Source organism: Amblyomma mixtum, chromosome 1 (genome assembly GCF_055824585.1).
Source record: "Amblyomma mixtum isolate Tamu chromosome 1, ASM5582458v1, whole genome shotgun sequence".
Classification (NCBI taxonomy): domain Eukaryota; kingdom Metazoa; phylum Arthropoda; class Arachnida; order Ixodida; family Ixodidae; genus Amblyomma; species Amblyomma mixtum.
The window spans coordinates 316,434,869-316,457,409 of NC_143012.1; the positions used below are offsets into that span (position 1 = coordinate 316,434,869).

The 22,541-nt window shown below is 44.2% G+C and overlaps 1 protein-coding gene across 3 annotated transcripts in view; it reads right to left on the bottom strand.

The window, feature by feature from the left end:
• nwk (FCH and double SH3 domains nervous wreck) overlaps positions 1-22,541 on the bottom strand; it is a 126,826-nt gene that overhangs the window by 73,052 nt on the left and 31,233 nt on the right. For all 3 annotated transcript variants that reach the window (XM_089567055.1, XM_089567057.1, XM_089567056.1), the window contains exons 4-11: positions 19,964-20,049; positions 16,802-16,946; positions 10,698-10,834; positions 8,871-8,934; positions 7,646-7,774; positions 5,099-5,221; positions 4,136-4,231; positions 2,140-2,292 (exon numbers count right to left, since the gene is read on the bottom strand). In XM_089567055.1, coding sequence (XP_089423181.1) covers positions 2,140-2,292; positions 4,136-4,231; positions 5,099-5,221; positions 7,646-7,774; positions 8,871-8,934; positions 10,698-10,834; positions 16,802-16,946; positions 19,964-20,049 — 933 coding nt within the window. The remainder of the gene's footprint in view (positions 1-2,139; positions 2,293-4,135; positions 4,232-5,098; positions 5,222-7,645; positions 7,775-8,870; positions 8,935-10,697; positions 10,835-16,801; positions 16,947-19,963; positions 20,050-22,541) is intronic.

The window sequence follows — 22,541 nt, forward strand, 5'->3', positions numbered from 1 at the left end:
GCACTCCCAGTCAAGCGCTCTCACACGTTCTTCATTTACGAGAACCGATGCGAATCAACTAATTCACTGTAGGAGTTGCGTTCCGGGAAGACTCGTTGAGTGTAGCGGACACCTAATCAATCCAGTCGCACAGAACCATTTCAAGTGAAAAGGATTTTGTTCACTCTGATACAAGCTGTCCTCATATTTTTCGCGCTCCATTTCGGTAAGAACTCTTTTTTTTTTTTTTTGCTGAAAACATCGGTGAAATTTGTTTCCTCTGTACGTCCCGCCCTAGAGGCGTTTTTGTAAGCTTTTTCTTTCTGCATTTTCATTTGTTTTCAAAATATTATGGGGCTTGCGTGAGTGTTATTACTGCATAACATTCGCAGACCTAGAAACCCTTGGCCAATAAACAGAACGAAACGAGCAGGTTTTGCGGGTAGGAGCGGTAATAGGTCCTTCGCTGGTTGCAAGGCCCGCTTTTGGACTGTGGCTGAAGCACGCAAAACTACTAGGACGCACATGCTGCCGGAAATACGAAAACAAAGCATTGAAGTATCGCATTTTTATGCAGATCGACGCATCAGATTCTTCACTAAAATAACAGAGGTCCACCTACACCCATAAGCACAAGGCACTCTTCTGACATGCTATCTGGCATAATGTTCTTTAAAACACAAAACAAAGTCAGCAAAGAAAGAGGCCCCCCCAAAGGGTCATTAGCCCAAGCACCCTGAGGCTTCCCCTTCCTTGTTCTTTTCAATCTTCTTGTGTTTTCTCTATATTGTGCTTTAGTTACTTTAAATTTTGAAGGCTGCGAATTATTTTATTTTAGGCATCGTTACGCTGACTGATGTTTCCTTTCTTTTCTATGATTATTTCCACTTGCGACTTTTTTCTCTCTACGAAATAAATATTAAAACGAGTTTTCATATTTATGTCTTCACTGAAATCTTATTTTCTTCTTGATAGCATATATTTACCTCAAATGATGTTTTTCATGTGTTATAATTGCCTCAACGGCACACTGAGAACAACTTCATCCAAGTTTTTTTTCTCCTCGGTAAAAGTTGATTCTGTGCTTCTTTCCCGCCGATAGACTGGATTTAAAAGTCTTCCCACTAGTCGATTCAAACTCGTGCCGTTCTTACCTAAAAGGGCGGGTTGCCACCACTTTAAAATGAATGGTGGTGCAGCGTGCCCTCCGGGATCCCCTTGCACATTTAGCCTAATTGGCTCATGGTTTTGCTTTCCTGCGTCGTCGGTACGTCTGACGACAATATTGAACTCATGGTAAGCTCTGATCGAGGTTATGCTTATCTTATCACTTCGCGCCGCAGATGGAAGTTGATAATGCATACGACGAGTGATGCACAGCGCGAGAGTGTACTACAGTTTAACACGAGACAATGGCACAAGATCCAAAGATGAAGAGAGATTCTTGGTCATTGCTGATTAGCGTATCAGTGATTTCTCACTGAAATTCGTGTCGACACACGCATTTTACTTGTGAAATCGTCTGGTTTTCAGCGAGAGTGGCCTCTTTGTGATTTGAATGCGGTACTCTAGCGATACAGGCCAACTTCTATTTGTCCTCAATGGCAAATAGAATAGAGTAGAATTTGGCTCAGCGACCCTTTAAAGGATGAGCTGCTAGGCACTTGCAAAAGATTACATTAAATATTTACGCTGTTGTTCTATAACACAAGGAAAGACTGAATTCATTCTCGGCTCTCAGAGGTGCATCCTTTGCTCAATATTTGTCCCATACATATCCACGGAGCCTTGGCGGGAAGAAGAAGTGGTTCTTGTGAAAGGGTTTCCCAGAATCTTCGTGACCATTGCACAAAAAGCTTTCGAAGAGAAAGGCACTCTCCTCTCCTTCTTCGTCTTCTGTTTTTTACGTGCATATCACCACAATAAAGAAATAAATACGGAATTATTGAACATTAGCAAAATATGTACGGCACTCAGAAAGAGGCGTCCATTTCGGCTAGAACTGATATAGATGGTCCCGGTTACCGCGGTTTCCAGTGTTTTGATTGTGCGCGAGAGCAACTCGGAGGCCACGGGATGGAACAACAGCTCCCCCGTAAAGAAAAAAAGGGAGTAAATTCAGAGTAAACCCAATGCATACTCCTCTAGGTTACTCCTCACCTTCTCTCCCTTGGCGATCTGCCCGAGCAGCCTGTTGAGTTCCTTGTTGGCGTCCCGCAGAGTGCGGCAGTCCTTCATGTAGGCCGAGGCCCACTTCTTGGCATCCTTGCCCAGGCATATGTCGGCGTGGTGATCCATGCAGATGGTGCGCACCTGCGCAAACCGCACCGTCAGTCGCGCACTGCACTCGCCATTAGAGGAGGCTAGCCCCCCTTTGGGTCTTGATACGTCAGTGCCTCATGGGGACCCTCTCGGCTGACTGGGACAGGCAGCGACGTGTTCAACGGCGGTCTTGGAACGCCTACTCTTTTGAACAAATGATTACCGGATCGTAATTCAATGCACGCCCCTACTTTCACATTTTCTTGCATTCGCAGTTATTTTCTGTCATTTGCACTCAAGACATTTAATACTGAGACCTATTGAGCGCCTTCTTTTATCAAATATTAAATATTTATGAACTCCATAGCTTGTGAAAATTACGCTGCTAATGTAGGTGACCAGAAACCAGTACAGCTACGCAAATCGAGCACCTGTCTCTAAGACACCTTGACCTATTTTAAAAGCGGCTGAGTTAATGACAGCACCGGAACTCGAACCTAGGGCTTCCTTCAAACTATGCGCATTAGGAAAACTGGGGCGCCTAGGGCATCGCTGCTGTGAAGTACAGGCCGCTAAGCACTTGTGACATATTTGCAAGGCTGCACACACCTGCGACAAGCTCAGTTGACTGCTATGTCTCAGCTTCTGGGCAGGTAATGATTGACTGATGAGTGATTCGTCTTTTCTAATGTGTACTCTTAGATTTTGGAATTAGATCTATGCAGCAGATCAAAAGTTCTTTCTTACTGTGATTTATTTATTTATTTATTGGAAATACCTGCAGCGCCCGAAGGCATTATTGCAGGGGGGATTAGGATACATAACAGAAGAATAGGCCAGAAAAAAAAAGAGGAAGAAAAAAAAAGCAATACAACAAGGCATGACACAGCAAGTACAAAATGAATGAAATATGAAACAACAAAAAGACATGACGAAAAAAAAAAAAAAAAGAAAGCCAACTGCGCACTCATACATCCGACAGCAACGCGCGGAACATAGACTCTGAACGGCACTCAACAATTTCATGGGGCAGGCGATTCCAGTCATGAATGGTAGATGGGAAAAATGCGTTTTGATAAGTGTTAGTTTTGCATTTAATTTCTCTAATCTCCCACCCATGGTCAAGTCTGTTTGACCTGAAATGATGAAAACTTGTAGACCACTGTCGACGCACAGACGCCGCGAAATTCATGAGCCTGTTTGGCTGGGTTTTTTGGGCACCCAAAAAACACAATGTCACATTTTCTAGTTTTACAATTATTGAATTATAAAAGTTATGGAAGTACAACACAGTTGGCTATGAAAGACGCCGTAGGCCGGCTCCGGATTAACTTAGAACACTTGGGCCTCTTTAACGGGTTCCGACATTGCACAGCACGCGGACGAACTAAATGCTTTACAGCTGTCTCCCAGAAATTAACTTTAGTAACGACGTCATCTTCATTTCGTATTGCTTTGGCTAACCTCACATTCCGATGAAAAAATATGGTTCACCATTGCGGTCGTACATACTCATTGAATTTGTTATTTCCGCCCTGATGCAATGCGGCACCAAAAAAAAAAAAAGAGTCGCCCTGTCTTTGGGGAGAGCTTAAATTAGTCGCTAAACGGTAGGACCTAATTCAACACGTTCCTGTCGTTCATTACATTATTTGATTTCATCATAAAAAAACGGTAAAAAGGAAAAAGAAAAGCACACCAGTGTTGAGAGTCATCATACATCCAGACACTGTACTCCTTTGACTCAGAAGCAATGAAACATAGGAGAATGCGGCGAGCCGCATACCAGCGCCACCGACCATTGGACGCGCGCTATTGCGGGCACGCAGTCTTATCGACCTCGTCCAAAATAACTTCGGCCCTGCCATTTGCGACACAACACAATCCTCCGCACCTGGTCGTTGTCGCACGGGTCAAACTCGTACTTGATGGACTTTCCCAGCACTTGGTTCTCTTGCAGGAAGCATTCCACCGTGTACTGCCGCGTAATCTGCAACGATATTGGGACAAGCAAAAACCGATATGAAAAGAGAAACCACAAGAATCATTTGGCAAGCATTTCGCTAGCTTTAGGCTTTTTCAAGAATTAAATCACAACGCTCATTGTATGTAATGTTATGTCGGGATTGACCGGAGGCCCAGAAACACCTTCTTTTTCGCTGGGTGGAGCAACTGCGATTGGGCAGCTGCCAATCTTTGCCAATCTCAAACCTTTCATACGTAGAAAACTGTGAGAATCAGAGCCCAAGGATAACAATTTGTAAATATTTTCTTCCCCGAATTTACAATTTTTCATCTTTAAGGTTGGCCGTACGGTCCTCCTTTGATACCGCAGCCGGCTAATGACATTTCTTATCGCAAGCTATCAGCCATGACGTTAAAGGTGGCAGCTATTAATGGTCGTGGGCGAAAAGAATGCCCAGCAAGAAGCACTGCTACAAAAATGCTGCCGCGATTTATCAAAATTATTCGCATTTCTTGAGCATAATCATTCTATGTTTCCCGGCCCAGGCATGCGAAGAGTTCCACCACTCGGGTTTTTGTGAGCTTTAAATGTACCGGCAGAGCAGATGACGTCATCGTGCGCCCCCCACCCAGTGCTGCGAGCTGAGGATTAGCTTGAACACCACTGCAGCTTTAATTGGTGCTTACCTCACCATTTCGAATGCTAGCCGAAAATTACTTCGCATGCTTTAGCTGCAGGTCCTACACATTCAGTTAAGCCTGTCGAATTATATAACTCTTTCAATAGCCCATTATCTAACGCCCTGATTTCAGACAGACTTATTTCAAGACATTATTTCAAGGGCTGTGATAACCAAAGCGTCTATTTTTAAGTGCATGCGGGGAAACTCACGTGACCAGCATCTTCGAGGATTCTGGAGAACGACGAGTTGCAAGCCGCCACTGTGAGCAGCTCGGTGCGGCTCATGAGCTGGATGTAGTCTTTCACTTTCTCCGAAACGTCGCAGTCTAGAGACTGGCAGCCGTTGGGCGAGGGCGAAAGAGAGGTAGAAAGCAAAATATCGTTTCCTCTGTTATTGAGGGGCACCATAAAGTCAAGCATACAAAAAGTCACGTGACGGCAGCAATGAATAACAGCAGCAAAAATCGCAGCAATTATCACGTGGTTGCTTGCACAGTCCCTAAAAACAGAACAACAAAACTCCGCCAGAACGTTTTTCTGCAAAACACCCAGTAGATAAGCTGCAAAAGAATATTGATGTGCTCTCTGGTTATTCTATCTTTATAGTCTGCCGTAGAACACTGAAGCAAAAATACATGTTTTAATAGGTGGTATGAGTGGAATGGAACCGTTATTTCCTGCGATCCTAATTTCGCCGCAAAATATTCCAACAATCACACATTTTCTACTCTAGTATGCAAACAATTCTTGTCAGATGAAAAAGATTGTTTATTTCAAATAGGACCGAAATTACTGGCAAAAAATTGTCATTGACTTGTGTGCACTGCCGCCTCTGAAAACCCGTAATCGAGATTCTTGACGCATTATAGCCATATTGTATCGTAAACCCGCTTTGCCTTTAGAAAGAAGCCCCTTTCAAAAATTCGTCCTTGTTTCTTCAAATTCTTTCGTGCAGATAACATAAAATTTTTGTGACTGGAAACTTCCAGCTGTTTCTTATTTTTATTGTCATGCCCATAACCTGAAAAACAGTCATTATCACTGCACTTATCTGTCAATTCTGCCAGGTGACCAAGTAGTCTAGATGCAATACCCAGGAGCCTGTAAATTTGCTTTCGTAATGCTCGAATACCAATTATTCATCATTTTCTCAAGACATCCCAAACACTGCCATCACAGGTCAGTATTAAAACAATCTGTTTTTATTTTCTTGCATCTGGCGTATGCAATGGGGAGAAGACCCCTTGCTCTTATTTGCGATTGAACGAAACATCGTTTCATGATTCGTTCCTTTGCACCCAGGCCACTGGTCATCCCCACTTTCAATACCAGAGCTAGTGACTGACATTTCTCGTTTAAGTGTCAGACATGATGTCACAAGCCGCAATGACCAAAGGTGTAAGGGCAAAATAATGGATTCGGAGAAATTTCTCGTAAAAAAATTGCGCCTCTCCCGTAACCGAGAGTAGAGTAAGCATGAAATGTTTACGGGCCTAACACAGGCTCCATTGCTCGGCTTAAGCAGCTGTGACGGTGGCGGCATTGAAATGCAGGACGATGCAGAAGCGTACTCGGACACGACGAGACGCAGGCCTGACAAGAATGTATATGCAGTGCATTCGAATACTCCGCGAGCGTGTATACATCTGCCTGCCAGAGGGGGAAAGGGCATGAAGGCCAAGGTCTTTTACATGCGTGAGTGTGGGACCGCAGCGCCATCCGTGGGGAGGGAGCGAAAGTTTTCCGCCGAAAGCGCTTCTCGCCCTCTTTCTCTAAGCGGCCTTCTCTCAAAGTCCCTAAGATTTCACGTATGACAACGAAGTGTATTGTGGCATGTATGTGCTTTTTCCACGCGTTATTAGAAATCGGAAATTATAATTCCGTGCATTATCAAATGCACAGCTCGACTGATATCTTGATAAACATTGAGAAGACACTGGCAGCAGTTATTTTTTGTGACTCGTTTCGAGAGCAACCGGCGCTTGTATGCCGGTCCCGTAGGAGGGCTTAGAGAGTCTCGTTGAATCTCGTCAAGATCTGTTCTCGCTTCGGCGAGCGCGGCTTCGGCCGCTAATCTGGTATTGGAGCAGCGTCCGCTCCGGCGAACGCAGTTGTTGCTGCGACGCGCGTCTTTCCTTTCCTCTCTCTCCTTCCTCTAATCTTTTAACTATCCTCTATCTGCACGTGGCAGCCGTGGTGGCTTGGCTCGAGCCAGTAGCAGGCCCGTGCAACTTCCTTTTCATCCTTCTCTCAGTCACAACAACAACAACAATCTCGTTAAGTCTCGTATGGTGCCCGGATGTTCTCGTTTCAGAGCCCGGATGATGGCTCTCGGTCTCGGCGTGACGTCACCACAATGCCGAAAACGTGAGCTCAAAGCATTTCATGCTTAATACGCCACCTGGTGTGCTCTGTTTAGCGGCTCCTGTGTCATATAGCACTTCTGCCTAGTATTTCGCTGGCGTCTCGACATGACCTTGCGTCCTCTAGCATGTTCGCACTTGCGCACAATTCTCCCAAGCCGTTAACGAAGCGGACATGCTAGCACCGGCGAATTTGACAGTATGCCTTTTGTGCGGCCCAAGCTATGTATTTGAATTCTGGTAAATGCAGCAGTACTGCGTAAATATCCAGGCAATGTAGCTGCGATGAGGGCGTGTATAACAGTTAAGCACGACCGTGTGTACCGGACAGGCAGATATCGCAAGGTCAGATCTGTGAGCACGCAGAGAGAGTGAGAAAAAGAGAGTAGGTCACCTGCAGGATGTCGGGTAGGTCCGTGTCGTAGAACCTGTTCTGATGCGCGTTGGCTGCCACGAGGGCGAGGATGTAGTCGTTGCGGGCTTTCGTCGACTGGATATCGCATGCTTCCCGCCGAGACGAGAACTGCGGGTGGAAACGCCCGAAAAACCGAGGTGACAACGCGGTAACAAAGAGCGAAGTCAACATCACTTTCAAGGAAGTGAAAACAGACTAGAGCATGATGTTGAGAACGAAGCGTGTAGATTACGCAGAACAAGGCATAAATATTTTCGTGAGGTGAACCGAACGAGAGTGATGTTTGCCTGAACAAATTTACTATCTGCGTTTCCTTGCATCCTTCAGAAAACTCACAGAAAATTCAAGGCAATGGCCAATTCCATGTGAAAGAATAACTATACTTTGTAAGGAGCTACATGTGACTGCAAATTAGTGTGCAGTAAACTATTGGCTACTTTTATTAGCAATGGTTTTGTTCACTATTTGTTTGATTTACGAAACGAAAACTCGGAATATAAACGCTTTGTGCTGCTTTTTATTCTGTTTATTTTCCTGAGAGTACGTTATTAAAAGAGGTTTTGGCAATTTAAAATAATTTTGCATGTACCTCACCTCACACAGGCCAGTTAGCTAAATAATCGCTTATCACTAGCGAACGAAACGCGTTTTTGCTTCTTCTTCGTGGGGTGTCCTTGGTAGGTAAGGAATTTTTGTTAATTTGTTTGCTCTGCCACAGCCTACAGAAGTTTGCTAATGCGCACTTTTCGAGCTATTATTGGAGAACTTGACGTACTCATTGCAACTAATCGGGCATATGGCTAACATCGCCGCTGAGAAGTCAATTATCGTTCCATTAGGAAACATATTGAATTTTGAAAAGGATAGAATTAAAATTGAACAATAACGGGCTTCACTTGACTCACCTGTCAGATTTCGACATTCGAGGGAGGAGACAAAATAAAACTGCCATTATGAAATAGCTGTCCGAAGTGGTGGAGAAGAACCGAGAGACCAGAATAATCATTTCTATGTTTTTCGACGTCTGTGTCTCATCCGAAAAAAAGTCTGCAGACTGTATTTAGTGCACATGATTATTCCCAAATTGAGAACAGAGCTAAGTATTCCTCTTTCGCTGAGTTGCAGAGATACCGAATATGCCCCGTCGTAAAGAAAGATGAAATAAGAAACCCCATGAGCTACGCGTGTATAGTCGATAACTTACCTTTTGACTGTTCTTTTGTAAAGACGTGATGGACTGAAATATGCGGCCTTTCTTCTTTTTTAACCTGGAAGAAAAGAAAGGAAAGCAATTTTGCCGTTACGGTAATAAAAATAGAAACTCATGTGGAAATGTATGAACATGGAGGATCGGACATCGACCGAAAGCACGACCTAATCGATCCCCGGCGCTGTCTGGGCCGTCTGGGTCTATTATGTTGGGAAAAAAGTTCTATTCAGGAATGACGAAATCGCTCTATTCAGAGTAGCTATAGCACATTATTGATTCTCTTGGTGGAAGCCACACAAGGCTGTAGAAGAACTGCGCTTAAAAAAAGTAACACTACCTTGCAACTGAAAACCGGGGATAATTGCCATTACATCCACCCCAGGGAAACCTGCACGACTACGGCACTAAGCACACTTCGTTCTCTTTTCGAGATTTCGTCTAATTCTGGCTCGCTCTGCCAGCTGCTGACCTTCTGGTTAGCATATTTGGTAATCGACGGCCCCGGTGATTCCCTAACGAGAATGTTTTTATTCAGCTACGAAGTTTTGAGCAATCCTTGTCTGTTTCCTTTTTAGTTTTACGGCTGCGCTGTGGTGGATGTTAATGATGGTGGTGGTGCGGCTAGGCGCTTGGCCACAGAGTTGGAAAGCAGTCCAGACAAGGCGGGCGTTTTTGCGATTTTTGAGCTGCACGGGCCTCGACTCACGGTTGTGATGCCATCGATTGCGCGTGCACATATTCGCATCTCTCTTCTCACCGCATCATCACTCATCACCATCCTCTTTCTTCTCCTCTTCCCCTCGCCAAACTTTTTGCCTTCTTTTCATTAAACTTTTCTCTCTCACTCCCTAATGGTTATTATCTCGTCATTTTATATCTTCTCCCTCTTGAAAAATTAAGCTAAGAATTAAGTCGAACCGCATCAGGTCAACATTAAAACCATGTCGGCAATGTAGTACTATTCACATACTTCTGACAGCTGTTCATGCACACTTTGCACTTTCATGATGAAGCATAGCTGCCGTTTTGTTATCACTCTTTTTGATAAGGCTGTTCTGAAGAAAGAAAGAAAGAAAGAAATAAAGAAAGAAAGAAAGAAAGAAAGAAAGAAAGAAAGAAAGAAAGAAAGAAAGAAAGAAAGAAAGAAAGAAAGAAAGAAAGAAAGAAAGAAAGAAAGAAAGAAAGAAAGAAAGAAAGAAAGAAAGAAAGAAAGAAAGAAAGAAAGAAAGAAAGAAAGAAAGAAAGAAAGAAAGAAAGAAAGAAAGAAAGAAAGAAACAAGGCCGAGAAGAAAGAAGGCCGAGCGCAGGCCGGCCAACAGCCTCATCTCTGGATCCGATTTCCCCTGACATCTCCGCTTTGGGGGGCAGCATTCTATCCCGCCCTCGTTAGGTAGACGAATATACTCACACAAATTAGCTTGTATCTCATTAGAGAGTTTTAGACAGCGGAGACATGCCCTTGTCGACGTCTACCGGATTACCATGGGTGTCTGTACGCACGCGCTGCAGACATGCATACGGCACTCCGGTACGCGTCTACATAAATACTTCTCCGTTATGATAAAACTCTCCATTGTGATAACATTTCAGTTAGCGAATTCCTTCGTAAAGCGCTGTTCTATGAGAAGAGGTGCCTTCTCTGCGTGTTGGCAAATTCGAAGAGGGAAGAAAAGAGAGAACGCCCTGTCTCCTTTGAAGGGCAAGTTGTTCAGTGAAGAAATTCAGCAGTTATTTCCTCTCCGTTTCCGAAGTATGTAGACCTCGGCCATTCGCCAAGCGTGGCAGGTGCTAACGCGCGACGTGTGGCTGGCAGGTGCTCACTTCTCCTCGGCGTCGTGTGCCTTGTCCCGTGCCTCGTGCGCCATGTGCTCCTCCTCGAAGTACAGCTTCTTGGTCTTGTCCACGTCCTGGACGCACTGCTGCACTTCCTCCTGGATGCGGCGCAGGCTGTCGAAGCACTGCGCACAAAAAAAAAAAAAAAAACAGAGTGTAAGCCACGACTCAGTAGTACGCTTAGAGAAGAAAAAAAAAAGAACGAGAGAATGGCCATTTGCATTTTGCGTTCACGACGCAAATGATCTGAAAAAAAGAATGAGACATTTAACTGGCGTTGCGTGTCTTCGCTGAGCTGGTAGCGCCCTACATGTACGCGACATACGGAGGTCGTAGGTTCGAATCCCAGTGGCGGCATGTGGTTATTATTTATACTTTCTTATTAATTACCTTTCAGCGAGAAAGTTATTACATTGCTGATTTCCCATTAATTGACTCCAACAAAAAAGTTCCCGTATGCTTCTATTGGATTCGATGACTGTTGGCTTCCTTAATGTACTGTCATAACAAGCCCTTCAATTCCTTACCTTGTCTCTTCTTGTACTAATGATGGCTGTTTATCGGTGTCACCAGTAAACAGCTCGAAACGTCAACTAAGAGTCTCTGCGGACATTTAATTACTGAGGTTATTACATTTAGTCCGAAGGCTCCTTACCACTTTTCAGTGGGATCATGATTGCGAAACAAAACATGGAAGTTTACAATGGTCTTTCCCGGTATTAAGGAGAATAAACAAGGTCACGGCAGTCACACCGCTGTTCCCACGAAGACTGGCAGCCCCAAATCGCGTAGAACCAAATTCAAATTCAAATTCTTTATTTCTGCCTTGTAAAGATACAGACAGCGGAGGCGCAGAAAAAGCTGAGAGACAGCTTGACTAAGCCGCAGCCCCCTTTCGCTTGGCAGCAGCTTGACAGCAAGGCTTTTAATACAAAAGGCAGTTGCAAAGCGTGATAACAAGTATACAATAATGAGCAGGTACAAGAGAAAACGAAAGAACATTATACAATATTGACACAATATTCACATTGGGTAGACACAGGTAATGGCAGCAAAGAAAGAAAAAAAAAATGAAAAAAAGAGAGAAAAAAAAAGCCCAAAACAAAAATCCTACATGCTAGCATACAAAGCACGCAAAGACCTGTTTGACGAACTGAAAAGGTCAAAATTATTATATATATACGCGTTTAGCAGGGACGGAAGAGTGAACTGCAGGCGTTCTCTACCCGAGTTTAACCGTGGGGTCGGGACTATCCATGTCTCCGCATACCTTGTTGTGTAGCTTGCATCTCGGGTATGTAGTTCAGCAAGTTTACGTATGTGGTTTACATTTCTACGTGTTTCGAGTTTAAACCGGACACTCAAGCGATATTTATACAAGTTGTGTATTTTTAGCACACCACTTTGTAGAAAGAGATCTTTGCTTGGCGAGTCCCAGGGGACATTGTAAACATGACGAAGAAACTTTTTCTGAAAAATGTAGATACGCTGAAGACAGCTAACCGTAGCTGTGCCCCACACTAGATGGCAGTAGTTTAAATAGGAGTAGAAAAGTGAATTATAGAGGAGTAACTTTACTGTTCTTGGAATGACGTATCTGAGCCGACTTATGACTCCGGTTACTTGAGCCAGTTTCGTGACAATATGGTCCGTGTGGTGTTCCCAAGACATGCTGGAAGAAAAAACTACTCCAAGGCATTTAAATGGTTCAACTATGTCTATACGTCGCGAGTTTAGTTTAATCTCGATGGGGGAAGGAAGTACTTTGTTTTTAGGACGAAATATGACAGCTTTTGTTTTCTTCTCATTTATACGCATGTATCTGGATTCGGACCACTTTTGTAATTCACTTAAGGTGTCATTGCATTCCCGAACAAGGAGATCAAGATCATTTCCAGTAAAAAAGATGCTGGTGTCGTCAGCGTAGATAATAAATTTAGCGGCGGAGTTAATGTTGGAGATATCATTTAGGTACATATTAAAAAGTAATGGTCCCAATATACTACCCTGGGGAACGCCAGAAGTAACAAGTTTTAGTTCAGATGTCACATTGTCTATGCTTACAGCCTGTTTTCTATGCGAAAGATAAGATTCCAGTATCATTTCAGCCAGTCCACGAATACCACAACGCTCCAAGTTTTTCAGGAGTACACTGCGGTTTACTAAATCGAATGCCTTCGAGAAGTCCACGAAGACACCAATAACAAAGGCCTTATTTTCAAACTGTTTTAGTATATATTCCTTTTGTTCGAGTAGTGCTAACTCGGCAGATTTATTTTTACAAAACCCAAATTGATTAGGGGACAAAAGGTCATGTTTATCAATAAAATCAGACAACCGTGTATACAGAACTTTTTCAAAAGCTTTCGAGATTGGGAGTATCGATACTGGTCTATAATTTCCTAAATCATTGCGGTCTCCTTTCTTATACAAAACCGTTACTTTGGCTATTTGCATTTTTTTAGGAAATGTGCCCGTAGTAAAGCATAAGTTAAATATATCTGCAAGAACAGGGGCAATAACTCTTATGACATGCTTGACAGGCCTCACTTGAATGCCGTCAATGTCACAGCTATGGCTGTTATTTAGGCTTTGTACGACTGATATAACCTCCTCTGTCGTAACTGGGTTCAGAAATATTGTGTCCCTCTTGTAAGAGCTAAAATAGGTGTTGAAATCACTTGACGGGGTGTTATGGGCAAGGGTGGTAAAAAAGTTGTTGAAGGCATCTGCCAACTCTCTGCCGGATACATCTTTATTATCAAGCTTTAAAGCCCGCGGGGCAGCCTGTGGTTGCTCACGCCTCAGTAAGAAATTCAACCTTGACCGCAACAGATCGTGGCGACCATTCTTAATTTCAAGAAATGTCGCGAAGTATTCCGCACGAGCGAGACGTAGCTTTTTTGTTAATCTATTTCTGTATTTATTAAAAATGCTTAGGTCATCTGTTGAACGTGTGTTCAAAAAGATTTTGTACAGTTTGTCTTTCGTTTTAATTTCTTGGCGCAACTCAGAAGATATCCAAGGTTTGTGAGTTTTACGCTTTATTACACGCACTTTTAGCGGGAAAGAGGAATGGTAGAGCTGTTTAAATACTCGGAGGAACTCATCGTAAGCCTCATTTGCGTCACTGCTAACGTCAATACTATCCCACTCAACTTGTTCCAGTGAGCTTTGAAATGAATTGAGGGTAGCATTGGTTATACTTTGGTACTTCGCTTTCTCCTGTCGGTACTTTACCAGTCTAGTCTTATTTATGCATGCAAACACTGGAAGGTGGTCACTGATCGCACATGATATTACGCCCGACTCAACTATCGGTTGGGAAGTGTTCGTAATCAGCAGATCAAGAAGTGACTCACTTTCACGCAGGGACAAACGATTATGAAGCACTAATTCCGCTGCGCAGTATGCACAAAACCAACAGTTCGTCAAGTGAGCTGTGTTCAACGTTCGGGAATATTGCTGCGGGGTACCTCGGGCAATTCATCCTGCGAAGTGAGAGTCACGTATGTTGCAGTGCACACCAGAACAGCTTAGCACGGCCCCGGCCATCGCGTATCTGATGCCGCTAACTTTGCTGCCATCTCTGCGATGACTGCCCGGCGACACACGCAGCTGTTAATGTCACAAATACAGCGACGTCCTATATAAGCGACAATGACGACAACAGCGTGGTAATGGCAATGCGCTAGCATCGGCGAGAGAGGACCCCTAACGGATGTCTCTGCAACAAGTCAATTCACCGGCACCGATAAGAGCGCGAAGGCGACTGCGGAAGCGTTAGAGCAGAGACAACGGCTGTGTGGGCGAGAGAAAAGAAACGCGGCAGCATCGGCTGCTGTACAGCGCTTCATGTGTCTCTCCAACACCTGTTGGACTGTAACACTAATGTGTAAGCAAGCAAAGCGATGGGTAATAAAGCGAGCGTGAATCGGGCAGTGGAAACAACGTGATCCAAAGTGGCGTAGATGCAACAGGCGTAATGATGACCGGAGCGTACGGTCGTTATGTGTGACAGAGTGTCAACGGGGCGCTCATACACGCGAAGCCATTGCTCGGATGCCATATGGCACAGGTCTACGATTTACGCTCAGAAAGACTAACGCATGCAAGGCGGAGATTGCGAGTAGACCTTTTATCCGAATCGTTCCTTTATCCGAAACTATCAGGCGGAGCCATTCAAGCGCCCAGGTCAAGCTCAACTTCCGAAAACAAACTAATTCCACACGTCAGTTTTACTACTGCATATTTGATAAGCTTTCCGCAATCCTGCATGCTTCATAAAAGTGCGGATTCGCTAAAATTAATTAATTAATCTAAATATTTCAAACTTCATGCCGCGCTTGATATGCCCGAAGGTCTTTCTGAACGTGTGAGTTTTCCAACGCTTGCAGCCACACAAAACAAGATTATATAATGTCCTATATCTCCCACTATAATACCCTTGAGTTCTTATTCTTGCATCACGGTCAAACGAGCGTAAATCTTTGAAGTTAATTTGACAGGCGAGTGAGCTGAAAAATCACCAGTCTTTCTCGCGAAAGGGAAACTAGGGAATTATGCATTGCCCTCGCCTCTAGCCGTTCTCCACTTATTTCTTAGCACGTTCGGGAAGAACGGGAGCGAGGTGGGGACACGCGGACTCGAAGGGGGAGCACAAACAGCGCGACGCGAGAACAAGAAGACTCTCTTCCGAGTGCTCATGCATATTCAACGCTCGGCAGCTGGGCGCACCGGAGAACGTCTCGAATATGCGCGCGATACGAGAGATTATTACGGACGCGGGCGAAGGTACGTACAAAGCGTGGTTGTATGGCCGCGTTGCTCCCAGATACGAGGAAAGAATTCACACGCTTTTATTATTTACGAAAAGCCAGGTAATAAGATCGATCAAGAAAAGTCCCGAGGAATAAATTCTTCTCTAGCAACAATAGCAACTACCGTAGTAATAAAAGGGTGCGAAAACGAAAAACGTTTTAAACTAGTAACTGACGCAATGACACAATGTATTCGTTACCGTGTCCCATGACAGCCACACACGTCAGACAGCACACGTCTGCACAGTTATTTTGATTCAGGCACTATATCCGTTTGTCACAATACCCAAAGTGCCAATTATTACATGGCATTATTGTGGGAGGGATATTACAAAGGGCCTTACAAGTTGATATTTGTATGTGCATACGTGAACAATGAAAAAAATTGTCACTTTTCTTTGTTAAAACGTTAAAATACGCTTCAGCAACGAATCGCAAAACGTGACAATAAAAACAAGAGTCAAATACAATAACATAAAATAACATATGCCTGTAAATAGATAATGGCGCAAGCATAAAGAAGTAGAACATTTTGGTAGAGCTCAGCTTGCTTGAACTGCGGTGATTATTTAAACAGCTTTTCTTTACTGTGAAGAAGATTGCAGCCAGACCGCGTGACTTGCTTCCTATACCCCTAGACAAAGATGCCAGCTCGACAGCTCACAAAAATAGCAGTCAGTTTCCAGTGCGATATAAACGAACGTCTTGATAATGTTAGAAAAAAGGGCTACCTAACGAGAAGCAACTGATGCCAGCGCATTTTTGTGAGGCAAACTTATTTGGCCCTACAGTGCTGATAGAGTGACATGAGCCACTTATACTCGCAGTAATCAGGCTAATTAATGTGTGCCACTTCAGAGTGAATGGCGAGGCTCCTGTTCACTGCGTACCCTGAATTTCTCTTTTATAAGGAGAATTATCACGCCTTGTTCTCTGATTACATGCCATGAATGTAGAGCTGGAGGCGGCAAAAATTAATCAATGAAAGAATTAAATAAGCCCGTTGTACGTAAGCACGGCGGGCGACAAATGAGAAACTGAATGAACATCACCGAGCAAAAGCGTTTCTCGAATAGAAACAAACACAAAGAAAATAGTAAAGACGTCCGTCTTTGTTCGCACAGACAGCGGTCTTCGGACCGCTAAAAAATGCCCGACAAAGCTGTTCGCAAAATAGAAAAACAAAGACAGAAAAAACAACGTTAGGAAAGAAGTAGCCATTCATAAAATAAATATATAGGCAGAGTGAATGAAAAGGGTGTGCAAATCTACCTTCTTGGCCACTTGTAGTTTGTTGGCTCGGACGTTTTTGGCGTTCTCTGATATTTGCTGCGAGAAGACCTCGGCTGCGGCCAGCCGAGCCTTCGCGATCTTCTCCGTCTCATCCAGGAGCATCCGCCACACGCCGAACACAGTCCTGCACGGTTCGAACACGGTTAGAAAGGCAAGCGGTCAGCACGGGATAGCTTGACGGCAAGAACCAAGTTTCATTGCATCGCGTTTATATGGCTTCCAGCTATAATTCATCATTTAATAGGCATCTGCTCTTCACATGTGAAACAGCAGCTGTCGTTTCGTATGTATGTAAGCCATGCAGTGCGTAATCCCAGTCACCACTAACCTATTATCATTCCCATAAAATGCGCTTGAGGGAGAGGAGGAAGGCACCAATGAAGCTTAACACAAAATGAGCGAAGAACGGTGGAGGCATTTCTGGCCCTCGCCTCCCCCTTGCGATCTCTATGCATAATCTGTAATGATAAATATATGTTCCATGAGCTTCTCGCTGTTAGCGCCGACACTTTTCTTTCAGTCGGCGGTTAAGGAAAGTGATTTTTTAGATTTTTGCTTGAACCGGTATTTGTGCCTTAAACTTTCATGCTCTTCCGGATCATTTTTTGTCTTTCTCTGGGTTTCCGAACCGATATAACAATAATAATAATTATCGAGATGCTGTAGCAGCCACGAATCGAGGATACTCTCTTCTGCGTAGGGAGAACGCCACTGCCGCTAAGCCATCGCCGCGGGCACCACACCGTAGTCACAGATCTTGACACCTCACTTCCAGAGCGATCTGCCGGTAGTTAATTAAGCAGAAGTAACAATTAACCGAGATGCTGTTCGGAACCTAAATCTGATATATAAGTTATTTTGCAACTGTGCCGCCAAAACACACCACAACGATCGGTCTGTCTAGCCTGTCATAATGATTTTTTGGAGTTTTTAATGTAGCAAAACAGAGTGGTGCTTGCATCTGAGAACCAAACGCAGCTGCTATTCACTCCCCATACCGCTAGCTCTTGACTTGTCCGCGCCATCTCCTAATCAATACTGTCTGCTGAGCGCTCGCACGTGTCTGGTTATTGAAACTCTGCCAACGAACGGAAATTAAAGTTATCGACCTGAGCGTGCGCTCGCGTTCTATGCTGCAGCAACTAAGGATAAGTACTACATGCTCAAGGGCGGTAATTTGGAGAGAAGATAGGCCTTGTTGGTGCCTGTTTTCTGTGCCCGGAGGCAACACAAACGCAGGCGCAGCCTTTCGCCACGTGCTCTGAGGTTTACATTAAAAAAATTCAGGAACTCATTATGAGCTCGATATATTGGGCTAGGGATGCCAGCAATATTATCATATTTCGACTGCTTTTTAAGCCAGTTTGTTCATATTGTGCTATGTAATGCAACCGTATAGCCCGTACAAAAATTTCTTTACACTGTCCATAGAGCTTTATCTACAAAGTCTATTTAGTGTGTATAGAGAAATCCTATAGATTAGTCTATAGGAAATACAAATCCTATAGAAAGTCGATAGACAATCTATAGATGTATGGTCATACACTTTTAGTAGACTTTTGTCTACAGACAGTCTGTAGACTGCGAATAGGCAGGAAGGAATATCTATAGGCAGGCGATGGAGTCCATAACAAGTATACAGATTGTCTATAGACCACTCTTCTAAGGGAGGACAACAGACACCGAACCACGCAACGTTAGCACGTGTTATGATTGGATCCCGTAGTAGAGATCAAGAACTTTCGTGTTTCATTTGTTAATATTTAACAAATTGTCCCCTCAGCATAAGCTTTACCGTTTGTTTATAATGTAGCGCTCAGCACACAAGAAGGTCAAAGATGTGGCAAGCGGCGATATGACAAATGGCAAATGTCGCGTACGGTCGAGGTAACAGAATTCCCGCATTCACGAAGTTCCGTCGGGCGAAGCGAAGCCTTGCGTGAGATGAACTGGGTTTCCATCTGTATACCCCTAAGATAACTATGCGCCAACTAGGCAGGGTTTATACCGAGAATGCGGAGACAAGTATGCAATTCGAAGAATGCTCACTCACGGGCTCTGTCTTTACACAAACCCAACAAATATTCAGCTACGCCAAGAGCAAGTCGCCTGTGTTTCTGACATGCATGGAAGTGGAGGCAAATAAATTTCAAGTTTTTTATTTTTTAGTTATGTTTATGCATTTAACTACACATTGAGCCAAGCAATATGTATTTGTGCTCATGCATGAAAGGGACGCTGAGGATGGTTTTCTGTTGGCCTGTGTCGGTAGACTGCGGCAGAACGGAGATTTTATAAGCTTGAAAAAACCAGAGATCATCTCCACCAGGTGTCTCCACCGTCGATCCATTTCACAGGTAAAACTGCCTGCGTCGACACCAAAATTTAATCGCGGATACCAGAGGATATGTTGCAGCTCAGTTCATTCCAAAGCGACGGCAACCAGTTCTCAATGCGGATGTGGTAATTATTTGGAATAAATTTTCTGAGCCATAAATTTTTTTTTTTCCTGCCGGAAAGAGCAACCCAGCCAGAAAGAGCAAGAGAACCAGTCTTTTAGTCATAACAATAATTATGTGAGGTTCTCCTTGATGTTCTTTTAACCTCCAAAGCCCAGGAGGGATAACAGTGGAGTAAAATTAGATTGGAAGTATGCCTTACAGGAATGTTTAACATCGATTTTATTAAAATCACAACGCGTTAAATGCCAGAGTGTAAGACTGAGTGTGAGAAGATTTACCATGGCTTTTGCTAAACTGCGAAAGAATACATGAATTCAAGAATACAGATTAGACCAGGACTCCAGTGAAAATAAAACTCAAGAACATGAGCTAACAAATCGTAAATCATGTCGCTTCTCTCTTCGTAATCTATCAGAACAGGCATTGCAAGGAAGTAGTGTTAGCCTCTGAGAACGTTTCGATACGCAGTAGTGATTACCAGAGTCACAAGAACATCGCAGTTTTACGGCGCACTCCGCTGATTGCACCGTCACCGCGGACAGTCGCTAGCTCTACCGACGTCGAACAATTGAACGCGTACAGAATGCACAGTCGAGCCTCTCCTTCCGTTCTTCTTTCCTTAATTTTTTCCTGTTAATGCAGCCAATTAGACGGAAAGCCCGTATCGACCAGCACCCACTTGTTCTCTTGGCTATCCTCGTTCTTGATCTCGATGCCCGGGGGAGGCTTCTTCTGCAGGTACGTGGTCGCCAGCTTGAGCAGAGCCTGCGCCATGAAAAGAAAAATTTCACTTATACTAATCCGCAATGAATGCACGAAGAGCATGTTTTCACATCCCTCAGAATGAAAGCAATGGGGGTAACAAACAACAAACGGCTAGATCGGCTGTATTGTAACAGCAAACAATTACGTATTATATATATATATATATATATATATATATATATATATATATATATTGCAGGTGAGCCTGCCACAAAGACGTAGTGGGGGATGTGACAGTTCAGGGTGAATCTAAATACAGGCGTCCATGTATGAAAAGCACACTTGTGGGACCATAACGCCCAGTCCCGAGCCGGACACAGGTGGGAGGCTTTCTTGCCTTCAACTTCCCTCATCCCTGTTCTCTGTTCGCCTAAGTTCTGGACGCAACACTGTCTGCGTGTGGCTAGATATGCAATAGGGATGCAAACGGCTGTGGCGATACGATGCTTCAAAAGGAAGCGTCTACACATATCAGCACGTGCATCTAATTTGGTGATATAAAGAGCGTACTAAGAAGAATGGAAAAATAAAACATTTTTATACAAGTGCAGTTTTCTGTGATGACACACGGCCAGGCTATACGTGAAGAACGCGCAAGGACGAAATTCTGGACACCACGGAGGATCGGACGTACTCGAAGCACTAAGTACACTGCTGATCATATTTTTTGTGCAGATGATATCTGTTCCAGAAGAATAGTGATCACTCACCGGTTACCCAAGCGTTTGAAAGTCAGCGACCCCGCACTAGATGCCAGGTGTGAGTGCACTTTCCTTCATATGTTGGTTTAATTGTTATTTTAGGATGTTAGATGGCCGGCGCATAGGGAATTGGAAAATTGAATAAATGCAAGCTAGCTTCAGAACGAACATTGCAATGCCTTATTTCTTATTAATAAAGCTATGCAATCAAAGTAAAAGTCTGCTTGACGCAACAAGAAGGGTACATCGTGCGCTTTGTTCACACGAAGACTGCTGAAAGCACATCGCGTGCGAACAAAAACATACGGCTAGAATGGCACAGACAAAACGATGCGTCGTTGAGACAGATGAATTTTGTCGCGTTCCCGAGGATCAGTCATCAATCAACGAAACACAGCGTCTGCACCAGTCTGCACCAATTAATCGGCGACTCTGAAGTTATTGGGCTTCTGAAACAAAATATGGTAAGAGAGTAAGCTGTGTCGAACTTTAATAAAAAAAAAGTTTGACTCAACTTGTTCTCACTTACATTACCTTTCTTTTTTGACCTGCTTTAAAGGTTGCTTCGCGGCAAGACTAGGTCTAGTCAGAGGCTGTTTCCGTCAAAGCGGCTGCGCCCTACTGCCGGAGCACATGATCTTAAAAATAAATCCATCTACGAGTCAGTCAAGTTAGTTGTCCTATATAGTCCCCGAATCAAATTTTGTGCCCAACTTTCTTCAAACTTTTGTCTCGAATCGCAAAACCCGATTTGCATGCTTTCTTTATGTTTGATAACTCGTTCATGTTTATTATTAAAGCTTTTGTTGAAAACAGATACGTAGTTTTGTAGAAGCAGGCGCTTCCATAGCCGCTCACTCACGACGGGATGACTCTGATGCCACTGTTTTGCTTGGCTTCAAGCGTGCATAAACCCCATGAGCGTTCTTTCAAAGCGCATGCAAAACGCTCTTCGTGTCTCGCAAAAAAAAATAAAATAAAAAAACTCTGCGTCGCGTCTCCATTGCATACTCGCCCCCTCCTCAAACAAGCATCGTCTGCGCTACTTGGCATCATTCCAACGCTTCCAGAAGCCGCCACAAAAGAAGCCAGAAGAACCCTCCTCCAAGAAACAAACACAAGGCAAACAGAAGCCACTTCTCGCCAGATGGCGCCGCGCCTCAGCGGCCGTAAAACCCCGGAGGAGACGGAAGGAAGAGGCCGTCTTGGGCTGCCAGGGGGCGTCCGATCGTTTGTCCACTGAAGGCGCAACACACAAGGGCAGCGGCATTGGGCACAACGACGCAGGGTCGAAGCGCGTGCCGCACAGCGGACGCCGCAACAGTTTCGCCGCGGGAGCAGCGAATCGGCGTGACGTCAGAGGCACCCCGTTGGCTCTTCTAGTCATCCCCCTTTCCCTCCGTTCTCATATACGGGCGATCAAACGCTGGTCTTACAAGGGAGCGACCACTACCGTCAGCCTCCACAAGTCGGAAGGCTTAGTTCGGCGCTGGTTCTTCACGAATGAAGAACGCGGCGCCAATGAGATGATACTAGCGGAACCCTTTTCAAGAACATGCAGGGCTTTCAATCTTGGAAATGTCGCAGAGCTGACCTCTTCAAGGCTAGTATGGCTTTTCGTCTGCGTTTGCTCAGTATTCAGAATACTGAGATATAATTTGATTTCATTTTATTTGATACACTCGGCGTCGAATGATTAGAGAGAAAAAAAAAACAGTTTTTTAATGAAAAAGCAGATATTTTAGGAATAAAGAACATGTTGGCACCGAAAGTAAAGTGATATATAGCTAA